The 13,410-nt window shown below is 49.3% G+C and overlaps 1 protein-coding gene across 4 annotated transcripts in view; it reads right to left on the reverse strand.

The window, feature by feature from the left end:
• Positions 1–13,410, reverse strand: part of SPTA1 (spectrin alpha, erythrocytic 1) — a 74,639-nt gene extending 61,229 nt beyond the window's left edge. For 3 of the 4 annotated variants that reach the window (XM_029056313.2, XM_029056312.2, XM_029056310.2), the window contains exons 1-12: positions 13,275–13,410; positions 10,956–11,195; positions 9,378–9,503; positions 8,701–8,841; positions 8,420–8,566; positions 7,391–7,524; positions 7,061–7,205; positions 5,566–5,720; positions 5,139–5,274; positions 3,434–3,535; positions 2,574–2,711; positions 580–690 (exon numbers count right to left, since the gene is read on the reverse strand). In XM_029056313.2, the coding sequence (XP_028912146.1) occupies positions 580–690; positions 2,574–2,711; positions 3,434–3,535; positions 5,139–5,274; positions 5,566–5,720; positions 7,061–7,205; positions 7,391–7,524; positions 8,420–8,566; positions 8,701–8,841; positions 9,378–9,503; positions 10,956–11,195 (1,575 nt within the window). In that variant the 5' untranslated portion in view covers positions 13,275–13,410. Of the gene's footprint in view, positions 1–579; positions 691–2,573; positions 2,712–3,433; positions 3,536–5,138; positions 5,275–5,565; positions 5,721–7,060; positions 7,206–7,390; positions 7,525–8,419; positions 8,567–8,700; positions 8,842–9,377; positions 9,504–10,955; positions 11,196–13,067; positions 13,226–13,274 lie in introns of those variants that run through there. The other variant, XM_029056311.2, reaches the window with a different exon arrangement.

Consider the following 13,410-nt stretch of genomic DNA (forward strand, 5'->3'; position numbering starts at 1 on the left):
TTCCAGCTGTGCCATCTGTCAGCTCTGTGACCTTGGGCAAGTCACTTCACTTCTCTATGCCTCAGTTACCTCTTCCATGAAATGGGGATTGAGACTATGAACACCACTTGGGACAGGCAAGAACTGTGTCCAACCGATTTGCTTGAATCCACCCCAGTGCTTAGTACAGTGCCTGGCACATAGTAAGCACTTAACAACTACTGTAATTATTATTATTATTAAGCCCGAGATTGGGAATGAGAAGGACCTGGGTTCTAATCCTGGTTCCACCACTTGTTGTTGTGTGACTTTGGGCAAGTCATTTCCCTGGGCCTCAGTTCCCTCATCTGTAAAATGGGGATTAAGAGTGTGAGCGCCATGTGAGACATGGATTGGGTCCAAACTGATTAGCTTGGATCAACCACAGCGCTTAGAACAGTGCCTGGCACATAAAAAGCACTTAACAAAAACCTACTGGGCTTGGTTCAGGAGGAAGAGACCTCTGAGTCAACAGCTGTGGTCAGTGTTGGGCATGACAGAAACAGGAATGATTAAAAAAGTGCTTAATGAATATCATTTTTAAAAAGCTTCCTGACTTACCGTGATCTTCTCCTCCTGAGCATCAAAAGCTTCCTCGAAGTCATTGTGCTTCTGGAGAAGGACTTCCACACTTCCCAGGGAATTTCCCAAGTCCTCGTTCTCCAGGAAAGCCTGCAGAGATAGAGCAGAGGGACTAATCATTCAATCAATTGTATTTATTGAACGCTTACTGTGTGCAAAACACTGTACTAAACACCAGAGAGAGTAAAATATAACAATATGTGTTGGTAGGTACGCTCCCTACCCACAGTGAGTTTACAGTCTAGAGTGAAAGACAGATATTAATATAAATATATTACAGATATGGATGTAAGTGCTGTGGGGGTGATGGAGGGATGAATAAAAGGACCAAATCAGGGCATCGTAGAAAAAAGTGGGAGACAGGGAAAAGAGGGCTTGGTCTGGGAAGGCTTCTTGGAGGAGATGTGCCTTGGATAAGGTTGTGAAGGTGAAGAGAGTGATCGTCTGTCCAATATGAAGAGGAAGAGCCTTTCAGTCCAGAGGCAAGATGTAGGTGAGAGATAGACAAGTTCGAGGTACAAGGATCCGGTCCCTTGTTGCTTTTCGAGACTGTAAGCTCACTGTGGGCAGGGAACAGGTCTACCAACTCTGCTCAACTGTACTCTTTCAAGCGCTTAGTACAGTGCTCTGCACACAGTAAGGGCTCAATAAATACCATTGATTGGTTGCTTGATTGATTCTTAGGGAAGCCCACTCTGGGCCAATTGAGACACATGAACTCCACCTGCTCTGGCCAATCAGTTCTCTCCCTCCTCCCGAACTTTGAACCTCTCATGCATTCATTCATTCATGCATGAATTCATTAATTCATTCAATCGTATTTATTGAGCACTTACTGTGTGCAGAGCACTGAACTAAGCGCTTGGAAAGTACAATTCAGCAATAAAGAGAGACAATCCCTTCCCACACCGGGCTTACAGTCTAGAAGCGGGGGGACAGACATCAAAACAAGTAAACAGGCATCAGTGTAAATAAATAGAATTATAGATGTATACACATCATAACAAGTAAACAGGCCTTAATATAAACGAATAAAATTATAGATATGTACATATAGTCATAAGTACTGTAGGGCGGGAGGGTGGGTGTAGAGCAAAGGGGGTGAGTGGGGTGACGGGGAGGGGAGGGGGACCTGAGGAATACCCCAGTTCTCCCACTTCTCTCCTCCAATACCAACATAATCCTTGCATCTCGATCTCATCTCTCTCACCATTGATCCCTTACTCACATCATCCCTCTTGCCTGGAACTCTCTCCCCCTTCAGATCTAACAGAATGCCTCTATCCCCAACTTCAAAGCCTTATTAAAAACCACACCTCCTTCAGGAAGCCTTCCCTAACATCTTATTTCCCCACCTTATTCTCCCTCCCTTCTGCATTGCCTATGCTCTTGGGTCTGTTCTCCTAAAGCACTTTGTTGCTTACGACCTCCTCCAGCCCCATAGTACTTATGCCCATCTTCTTGTTCTATACCATTTCCCCTTCCTATCATTTATTTTAACACCTGTCTCCCCAACTACACTGTAACCACCTTGTGTCTACCAGCTGTATTATATTGTCCTCCTCCAAGCACTTAGTACAGTGCTCTGCATCCAATAAACACTCAATAAATCCCATTGATTGATTGGGGGCAAGACTCTGTGGAGGTATCATGGGTATGGGAGGAAAAGCAGAGTTCACTATAGACAGTAAGCTCCTTGTGGGCAAGGACCAAGTCTACCAACTCTGTTATTTTGAACCCTCACAAGTGTTTAGTACAGGGCATAGTATGCACTCAAAAAATACCATCAGTTGAGTGATGGACTGATTGAGGTTAAGTCTGTCTACTTCACCTGCTCCCTTGCCCTCTTCGCTGCCACTGCCCCACAGGGGACTGTGGGTTGCTGGGCCAAAGCCTGGTGTCCTCCGACCCTGGAAATGGGGACCGAAGGGTCCAGTGGGGGGCTGGACAAGTGGTGGATCTGATGCACTCACCTCCTGCCGGCCCATCCAGCTGTCCACCTGCTCGCTGTCCCGGTAGAAGAGGTGCAGATTGAGACACTGCTCGTATATCTGCCATTGCTTCTCCCACAGAGCCATCAAGGAGGACAGGTCCCCAGACAGGATGGCCATCTTGAAAAGCAGAAAGTAGAGAGAAGGAAGGGGGAAGTCAACGAGAACCTCAGTTTTCACAGTAATAATAGCAATGATAAGAAGAGGAATAGGGAAGCAGCGTTGTCCAGTAGTTAGAACTTGGGCTTGGAAGTCTTGGGTAACAGGAACCCAGAGAGGTGAAATGACTTGCTCAAGGTCACACAGCTGGCCAGTGGTAGAGCTGGGATGAGGACCCGGGTTCCCTGACTTTCAAATCCCATGCCCTTTCCACTAAGTCATGCCAATTTTTTGTCAGGAAAGTGGGGTTTAAGTTGGGGGTACAGATTTGGATGAAGGGGGAGGTACAGGCTTGGAGCTAGGAAGTCATCATTTTGAGTTTTTTGAGCCCTGATGGGCAACCCTCAGTTATTGTCCAAAGCCTGGGGTGAGCAAGACTGAGAGTCCAGCTTAAAAGAGCCATGGAAGGGATGAAACTCCACCCACGACCCTATGGAGTGGACATCAGAGATCCCAGTGATAAAATACGTGCTGGCTCCAGTAGAGAAAGTCTGGGCACTAAGATTCTGAGCTCCAGGGGAGAAGTGGACTTAGGAGCTACCCCTCACCCCCAGAGGGGTTGAGTTCCCCTCTTTCTGGGACAATTAATAGGAGGTCATGCTTGGAGGCAGGGGGTTGGACTAAATGACCCCTAGAGAGTTCTACCTGCCCGAGGGGTCTTCACCACCACCCCACCGATTTACCTTCTCTCGGACTTCATCAGAGGCATCATGATTCGCATCCAGGAGGGCCTGGCCGTTCTCCTCCGCCGACTGGAATCGATCTTGGTAAGAGTCAATCTCGTGCTGCAATCACAAATCAAAGATTCCATTCAATCACCCATCTGTGACCTTTGCCCCCTCTCACCCATATCCCAGACATAGCAAGAGAAGACAATCGGGGTGGCTTCAGACATAATAATAATAATATTGGTATTTGTTAAGCACTTACTATGTGCCAAGCTCTGTTCTAAACGCTGGGAAGGATACAAGGTAATCATGTTGTCCCACATGGGGCTCACAGTCTTAATCTCCATTTTACAGATGAGGTAACTGAGGCACAGAGAAGTGAAATGACTTGCCCAAAGTCACACAGCTGACAAGTGGCAAAGCCGGGATTAGAACCCATGACCTCTGACTCCCAAGCCTGGCTCTTTCCATTGAGCCACGCTGCTTCTCAGCAAAATATGTAAAATGTCCATTTTACAGATGAGGGAACTGAGGCCCAAAAAAGTGAAGTGACTTACCCAAGGTCACACAGAAGACAGGTGGCAGAGTCAGGATTAGAACCCATGACCTTATGACTTAATAATAATAATAATGTTGGTATTTGTTAAGCGCTTACTATGTGCCGAGCACTGTTCTAAGCGCTGGGGTAGACACAGGGGAATCAGGTTGTCCCACGTGGGGCTCACAGTCTTAATCCCCATTTTACAGATGAGGGAACTGAGGCACAGAGAAGTTAAGTGACTTGCCCAAAGTCACACAGCAGACAAGTGGCCGAGCCGGGATTCGAACCCATGAACTCTGACTCCAAAGCCCGTGCTCTTTCCACTGAGCCACGCTGCTTCTCGTGCTCCTCCACGTGCTTCTCCAGCTCCATGCTCTATCCACCAGGCCACTCTGCTTTCCCCCATAGGAGGTCTCCTTCTCTGGTGGTACATCCCAAAGGGGCTGCTTCACTTGCTTACCATTGGCAACCGGCCCTGGATCCAACCCCAGACCTACTCTATCCTTTCTCCACACCCTAGTGGATGCTTCCACCTAGCCAATACATAATCTGGACTCCTTCCTGCCCCTGTCAGCCCTGACAAAGGAGGAGGAGAGAATGTTGGTGTCATTCATCTCCCCCGGCTGTTAAATGCAGCCCTTATTTACAAGGCTTATGAGCCACCGTGGAGGAGTAGTGGAGTCCTTGGGAAAGTTTGGAACTTTTAAATTGGAGAAGCAGCATGGCCTAGTGGATAGAACCCAGGTCTGGGAGTCAGAAGGACCTTGGTTCTAATCCTGGCTCTACCACCTGTCTGCTGTGTGACCCTGGGCAAGTCACTTCACTTCTCTTGGCCTCAGTTACTTCATCTGGAAAATGGGGATGAAGACTGTGAACCCCATGTGGGACATGGACCGGAGCCAACCTGATTAGCTTTTGTCTACCCCAGTGCTTAACAGTGTCTGGAATATAGTAAGTGCTTAACAAATACCATTTAAAAAAAATTCTCAAGAGTTGTGCCCTCAGGGGTCTCTCTGATGCCACCTGGGCCAGTCTGTTGATCTATAATCCCCAGATCATTTCTGCCAGCCCCCGAGATAAACATCCAGCCTCTTTCCTTGACATGGATTCTGCCATCCTGGGGATGAACCGGGCCCAAGGCAGGGTGTACATAGCAATGTTCATGCCCACCGGACATACCTTGTGCTGTTGGTGCCTGTCCAAGAGGGCTTGACCCCCTGCCACATCAGTGGGCAGCTCATCAGCTTTGATCAATGCCACCTTCTCCGTCATCCAGCTGGTGAGCTCCTCAAAATCAGCCAAGAAGCGATGGTACCTTTGAGGAAGGAGAGATTGGTGGGTGGGAAGAGATGGAGGCAGTGGTGAGTGAGGAGGAGGTCACGTCACAGTCATCATCATCATCATCATCAATCACCATCGTCACTACTAAAACCATCATCACCATCAAAATCATCATCACTACAATTCGCCACCACCAAAACCACCACCACCATCATCATGACCATCACAAACACCGCAGTCATTATCAATCACCATCATCACCGCTACCCCCATCACCACCACCACCGGGTGTCACTGATCATCACGATGTGGCCACCTCACCCACCTGTACGAATCCTGCAGGCGGTCATGCCTCCGGGTGGCCAGTTCCCGGACCCGCTCCCAGTTGGACATCAGATCCTCCTTCTTCTCCTGGATCTGAGGGGCTTCGGAGGGGTGAGATTGCTGAAGTTTGTCGGCCTTGGCGTACAGCTCTTTCACCTACAGGGAACGGGTGCCCATCTCAGGAGTCTGGAACTGCTGTCCTCTCCTCCACCCACTGTTCTTGCTCTCCCCGGATGCTGGGAATGTCAGGGAGTCCTACTGGGCTCAAAATCCTCTCTGGTTCCTAGGTTCTGTCCCTCAGCAACCAGGACCCTGGCCCAGCTCGACCCCCTGTTTCCCTCTCTTGTTCTGACGATGCCCAGGAAGCCTCCAGACCCATCCTCTGTTCCTCCATTTCACCACAGTTCACACCAGAGAATCAGTGTTTTCTAGCATGCAGGCCTGGGAGTCAGAAGGACCTGGGTTCTAATCCCAGCTCCACCTCTTGTCTGCTGTGGGACCTCGGGTGAGTCACTTCACTTCTCTGGATCTCAGTTAACTTCATGCGTAAAATGGAGAGTGAGCCTATGAGCCTTTGTGGGACATGGACTGTGTCCAACCTGATTAGCTTGTATCTCTCTTAGTGCTTAGAACAGTACCTGGAACATAATAAGTACTCAACAAACACCATATTAAAAAAAAAAAGAACAACAAAAAAACCCCAGAGAAGGGCAGCTGGAAACTGAGATATCAGGAAGAACTTTTTCTCTCAGCCTATCTTTGTATCTGTCTTTCTGTCTTCCTCTCTTTGTCTCCCTCTGTCTCTCAGACAGTCATTGTCAGGATTTCACTCTCTCTGTCTGCTTATCTCTATTCTCTGTCTTTTCACCTCTTTTTCTATCAACATCTCTGTCTCTCTCCAACATTTACTCCGATTCTATCTTGGTTTATTTATTTGGTTCCTGGAGGGATCTATGCCCACTGGGCAAGAGATAAAAGCTGCTCCCATGTACTCTCAGACTCCTCCGTCGCCACCAAGAAAAGCACAGTGTAACCAGTACCATCCCTCCCGCTATCGAGGGTCACCACTCCCAGCATACTCCATGTCCTCTGGGCCGGACATAAAAGCCTCTTCCACGCTCACTCAGACATCTTTGCCCCCATCAAGACTTCAAACCTACTTTCTATATTTGTTTGTGTTGTGTTTTAATGTTTCATGCCCCTGATGGAACTTTCTGGCATTCACTTGAATTGGGACCCCCTCAAGGGACAGTTTGTCTAATTCTCAGCAGTGTATTCTCTCCCAGTGCTTGGAACAGTGCTCTGCACACAGCAAGTGATTAATAAAGCCTGTTCCTACTATCCCTATACTAATTCAGTCAGTCTTTGCATCTCTCTGTCTTTTGCTGCCTCCCCCTATAGAGATTTTAGGAGCAGTGTCAGCCATTGGGTAGCATCTGCCCCGAGGCAGGGGACTGCATCGTTGACCTGCGTGGGGGAGACCCCTGCCCACTCACCTTGTCCTCCATGACGGCCAGGTTCCTCTCCAGCCCTTTGTGCCGGTGGAATAGGGCCTCGGCATTGACCAGGTCACTACCCCAGTCCTCTGAGGCTACGAGAGGCTCTTTCTCCTTGAGCCACTGGATGGCTTCCACCACATCCCTGAAATTAAAAATATAATTGTTTGATTGATTGAGGGTGCCCTGTCCCAAACACACCTATTCCACCCCAAGTTGCTCAGAACCCATTGGGGTCTTGGCGTAGGGATGGGGTCTAGCAGGGTCCCCCAGTTGGCCCACCCCTCCTGACCCTGGGAGGAGGGCAGAGGTGGGGAGACCGGAGGTCACCTGTTGAAGCGCTGGAAGTCAGCAGCATCGCTGAGGGTCTCCCGTCTCTGTAACGCCAGCCCTTGGAGACGCAGCCACCCAGCATTGACCTCATCCTGCTTGGTCTTGATCAACTTCAGTTCGGGGTGGTTCTCCTGTGGGAGAGGGGTAGGTCAGGGCGGGGCTCAGGGGACTCCCAGAAACACCCTACACTTTGCAGAGGGAATGCCACTGTGGAAGCACTGTGGTCTAGGCCTTGTATTAGCCCCTTCTCAGTGTCAATATTATTTTATTGAGAGATTGATTAAGAGAAGTTCCTTCAGGGCAGCGACTTTGTCTTTTAACTAGCGAAATCTTCTAAGTGCTCAGAACAGTGATCTGCACATAGTAGGCCTTCAGTGAATCTTCCTCTGGGCAGGGAATGAGTCTCTTTTATTGTGCTCTGCCAAGATCTGAGAATAGTGCTCTGCACACAGTAAGCGCTCAATAAATATGATAGATTGATTACTACTGGTTGATTGAGGGGTGATCATTTCCTCAGCTCTCACTCCCTTCTGTGTCACCCTTGCACTTGGATTTGCACCGTTTATTCACCCCTCCCTGAGCCCCACAGCACTGATGTTCATATCCATCATCAATTTATTCATATTAATGTTGGTCTCCACTTCTAGACTGTAAGCTCATTGTGGGCAGGGAATGTGACTGCCAATTCTATTATACAGTACTCTCCCAAGCACTTTTGCACACAGAAAGCACTCAACAAATATGATTGATTGATTATCACCCTCTCCATGCCTGATGGCTTTCTATCCATCTCTTCCTTTCCCCTTCCTCCTAGGGGCATCCTGGGAAGACAAGCCTTTCCATTCCTTGCCTGCTGCTTCACAGCCCAAGGACTCCAGGAAGCTCCCACTTCCCTTCTGCCTCCCCCATCACTGGCAGACATGTCCACTTACTCCTCTGTATGGCCCTTTCCCCAGCGCTCAGTACAGTGCACCGCACACAGTGAGCACTCGATAAATACCATTGGTTGATTGATTGATCTATTACCTGTGTGCATTTGTCAGCGAAATGGTTCACCTCCTGGACCCGCCCCTCACGGGTCGCCAGGTCAGTCTGGAATTCCTCGAACTTCTTGTGCAGCACCTCAGCCCGCTCCCAATCCTGGCCCAGTTCCTCCGATGTGACAATGGCTTCCTGCAGGGGATGACACCACCCCACCCATCAGTGTCTCCATTGATCGCTTGATCGGTTGACCCTGTCAGATCACATTCTCCCGCAGTCAACGTTCAATAAATACCACCTACTGGTGGCTGCCCGGACGATCCTACCTTGTCGCTGATCCACTCCAAGATGTCCGCGCATTCCTGCAGATATTGCAGCAGCTCCAGAACTTTCAAGAGCTTTGTTCCTCTGTCCTTAATGAGGTCCAGCAGGAGGTCCCACAGGCGCCTCAATTCCTCCAAGTGATTCTAAATGGGGGATAATAATGATGATAATAATAATAATGGTATTTGTTAAGCACTTACTATGTGCCAAGCACTGTTCTAAGCCCTGGGGTAGATACAAGATAAGCAGATTGTCCCATGTGGGGCTTACAGTCTTAATCACCATTTTACAGATGGGGGGATGGAGGCACAGAAAAGTGAGGTGACTTGCCAAAGTCACACCGCAGACAAGTGGTAGAGCTGGGATTAGAACCCAGGATTTTTCTGATTCCCGGGCCCAGGATCTCTCCACTAGGCCATGCTACTTCTAATGGAGAGGTGAAGGGAGGAGGAGGAGGTGGGGTTACAGGGGGAGGGATGGAGGGATTTGGCCTCCTCTCTCCTCACCCTTACCCCCTCTGCCTCCCACAAATCAAGAGCCTCAGTGGCAACTGTTTCAAGATCCTCGGGGGCTGACCAGAGGCAGGAAGGCAAGGAGAGAACCTCCCACCATGGACCAATCCCACTCAGAGCACACACTAGCCACCGTGATTTCCAAGGCAATGGAGGCTTTTCCTCACCTTTGTCTCCTCGTGGGCGAAGTGGCCTTCGGTAAAACGACTCATCTGGATCTCCTCCAGGTCCGGGAGAATCCTTGACTTGGCTCTCACCTCAGCCTCCAGGGACTGATGTTTCTGGTACTTGCTCTGTCGCCAGGGAAATGAGGCATTGGTGAAATGAGGGGGCAGTGCCCAGAGAGGACCTCAAGCCCACGGCCCCATGGGAAAATGCAGGTCACCTCCTTTGGACCAGACTCAACGCTCAGCACAGCGCTTGATCCACTGCAAGACTACATTGGAAGCTTGTTGAGGACAGAGAATGTGTCTGTTATATTGTTCTAGTACAGTGCTCTGTACCCAGTAAGCACTCATTAAATACGATTGACTAACTGCAAGTTCTTCATAGACCTCATTCATAGATGCCTATGTAGCACTGTATTTATTTTGATAGACATATTCTGCATGGCATTATTTCGATATTTATATACTAATGGAACTACTACTGTTACCACTAAGAATACTACCACGTCTCCAACTGCTATCGCTGCTAGAGAAGCAGCGTGGCTCAGTGGAAAGAGCACGGGCTTGGGAGTCAGAGGTCATGGGTTCAAATCCCTGCTCCGTCACTTGTCAGCTGGGTGACTTTGGACAAGTCACTTAACTCCTCTGGGGCTCAGTTACCTCATCTGTAAAATGGGGATTAAGACTGTGAGCCCCAAGTGGGACAACCTGATCACCTTGGAGCCCCCAGTGCTTAGAACAGTGCTTTGTACAGAGTAACTGCTTAACAAATACCATCATTATTATTATTATTGTTATCTACCATGCTGAGAAGCAGCATGGGGCAGTGAATAGAGCATAGGCCTGGGAGTCAGAAGGACCGGGGTTCTAATCCTGCTCTGCCCCATGTCTGCTGTGTGGCTTTGGGCAAGTCATTCGTTCGTTCACTCAATCGTATTTATTGAGCACTTACTGTTGCAGAGCACTGTACTAAGCTCTTGGAAAGTACAATGCAGCGATAAAGAGAGACAATCCCTGCCCACAGTGGATTTACGGTCTAACAAGTCACTTCACTTCTCTGGGCCTCTGTTACCTCAACTGGAAAATGGGGATTGAAACCATGAGGCCCACGTGGGCCAGGGACTGTATCCGACTCGATTTGTTTGTATCCACCCCAGCAGTTAGTACAATGCCTGTACATCGTAAGTGCTTAACGAATATCATAATTATTATTACCACAGATACTAGCACAAGTAACTACTCCTTTCACTAATATTACCGCCACCTCTACTATTACCATCTCAGGGACTCCCATCACTACTACGACCCTAACTATTAGTATGACTCCTACTCTTACTTCTCCTCCTCCTCCTCCAGGTCAGGGGCTGTGGACCATTTGAATGGAGGCCTCCGATGAGCAGGGTCCAGTCGAGGTCATTTCGTCACTCCCCTACCCTCAGACAGAAGCAAGACCTGCCTCCCCGGCCCAGAATTGGCAACCAACGCCCCTCTGATTCCCCGTGTGTCCTCCTTAAGACCCCCAGGGGGACCAGACTGAGGGGGAGCCCCCCTCCCACCCCCAAAGGGGGTGAAGGTCACCTGTATATTGGTAGGGTCTTTGTAGCTCTCATCGCTCGCAGTCTTGATTTTCTCAAGGAGCCACTTCTCCAGGTCGTCGGCATCCCGCCGGAAGACCTGGAAATGGTAGGAATCCTCGAGCCTCTGGCCCCTCTCGGCCACCAGCTCCTTGAAACGGTAGTAGCGGTTGAGCACTTCCTGACGTCTCTCCTGGATGTCCTCCGCCGTCTCCAGCACCTTCACCCCGCTGGCCTGCATCATCTGACGGAGGGAAAGGCATTAAGTCAGGGGATAATGAACTCCTACTCTGTGCAGAGTACTGGACAGGTCTCTGGAGAGGGTATGGTGGAGCTAGGCTTGGGACCAGAGAATGTGTCTGTTTATTGTTAAATGGTACTCTCTCAAGTGCTTAGTACAGTGCCTTGCGCACAGTAAGCACTCAAGAAATACAATTGAATTAATGAATGAATCTACTCCCTAATCCAGAGAAGCAGCATGGCCCACTCCTGTCTGCTTTGCCCTGATTTGCTCCCTTTACTCCCCCTCCCTCAGCCCCAGTCAATCAATGATATTTATTGAGCACTTACTGTGTGAAGAACACTGTACTCAGCACTTGGTAAAGTACAACAGAGTTGGTTGACCCATTCCCTGGCCATAGTGAGTTTATGGTTAGTAGGGGAGACAGACATTGAAATAAATTAAGGATGTGTATACTTTACTTATCTTTAATTTATTCATATTAATGTCTACCTACCCCTTTATGTAAGCTCACTGTAGGCAGCAAATTTGTCTACCAATTTTGTTATTTTGTACTCTCCCATGCATTTAGTACAGTGTTCTGCAAGCAGTAAATTCTCAATAAATATGATTGGTAGGTGGATAGAACCTGGGCCTGGGAGCCAGAAGGACCTGTGTTCTAGTCTCAGATCCACCACTTGACTGCTGTATGACCTTGGGCAAATCATTCACTTCTCTGTGCTTCATTTACCTCATCTGTGAGAGGGGAATTAAGACTGGGATATTGGGTCCCACATAGGGCACACAGTCTAAGTAGAACATGTATTGTTGTAAGGAAGAACATGTACTGAATCCCTATTTTGCAGTTAAGGGAACTGAGGCAGAGTGACTTATCCAAGGTCACGCAGCAGACAAGTGGTGAACCAAGATTAGAACCCAGGTCCTCTGACTCCCAGACCCCTGCTTTTTCCACTAGACCACGTGGCTTCTGTGTGTGTATGGTGGGGGGAGGGGGGAGTATAAGTGCTGCAGGGGGCCGGGGAAAATGGGGTGGTATCAAAGACTTTAGGTGGGGCAAACTGCGTGAATGGGGTACACAGGGAGAGGAGACTGGGGTTGTGATCTATAGACTGCAAGCTCACTGTGGGCAGGGAACATGCCTACTATCTTGGGCAGGTCATTTCACTTCTCTGTGCCTCAGTTACCTCATCTGTAAAATAGGGCTTTTGACTGTGAGCCCAATGTGGACAGGGACCATATCCCATTAGCTTGTATCTACCCCAGAACTTAGTATAGTGCCTGGTACACACTAAGAGTTTTAAAGTACCATAAAAAAAGGAGACCCCCCCCCCCCCAGAGCAGGAAGGAGCTGGGTATCCAACAGGGGGTGATGGGAAGTTGGTAGATCTGGCACAGGGCAGAGCTGAAGATTAGTCCAATCAATCCGTCATATTTATTGAGCACTTACTGGGTGCAGAGCACTGTACTAAGCGCTTGGAAGAGTACAATATAACAGTACACAGACACATTATCTGCCCACAACAAGCTGTCTTCCCTGCCTCTCTGTCAGGGTCTGTATCTCTCTCCGTCCCTGTCACTCTCTTTGTCCCTCTCTCTTTTTCTCTCTGCCACTCTTTGACTCTTTCTGTCCCTCACTACCCTTGTGTCTCTCTCTTTCCTGCTCTATTTATCTCTGTTTTTCATTGTCTCTGCCTCCCTCCTTCTCTCGGCACTGTTGCAAAGACATGAGGGAGAGCAACTGAAAGCTGTTTATTTTGGAGGTGGTGGGGAGACTTTTTGAAGAGCAGGACTCCCCTGGGGTCCTGAAATCCCTGGGGCAATTAGCCAACCCCCGCCCCTCCCCCGCCCAACAGTCATCATCAACATCGACCGTACTTTATAGTCACTTTTCACCTGGCCCGGAGACGGAAGAGAGAGAGGAAAAACGGAGAAGGGGAAGAAAGGAGAGGAAACGGAGAAGGGGAAGAAAGGAGAGGAAACGGAGGAGGGGTCGGCTCTCCCCTTCGAACAGGTGGGAAACTGAGGCCCGGAGAGGTTCCTCGCAGCTGTGGTTAAACAGCCGGCGGGTGGGCGGTTACTCACGGCGACCCTCGGCGAACGGCCCCTTCCTTCCTGAGAACGAGGACCCCCAAAGCCACAGCGAAGCCCCGGCTGGGGGGAGGGAGGATTGTGAGGGTGTGAGAACTGTGAAAATGTGTGTGTGTGTGTGTGTGTCTGT

This window comes from Ornithorhynchus anatinus, chromosome X5 (assembly GCF_004115215.2).
Source record: "Ornithorhynchus anatinus isolate Pmale09 chromosome X5, mOrnAna1.pri.v4, whole genome shotgun sequence".
Lineage (NCBI taxonomy): Eukaryota > Metazoa > Chordata > Mammalia > Monotremata > Ornithorhynchidae > Ornithorhynchus > Ornithorhynchus anatinus.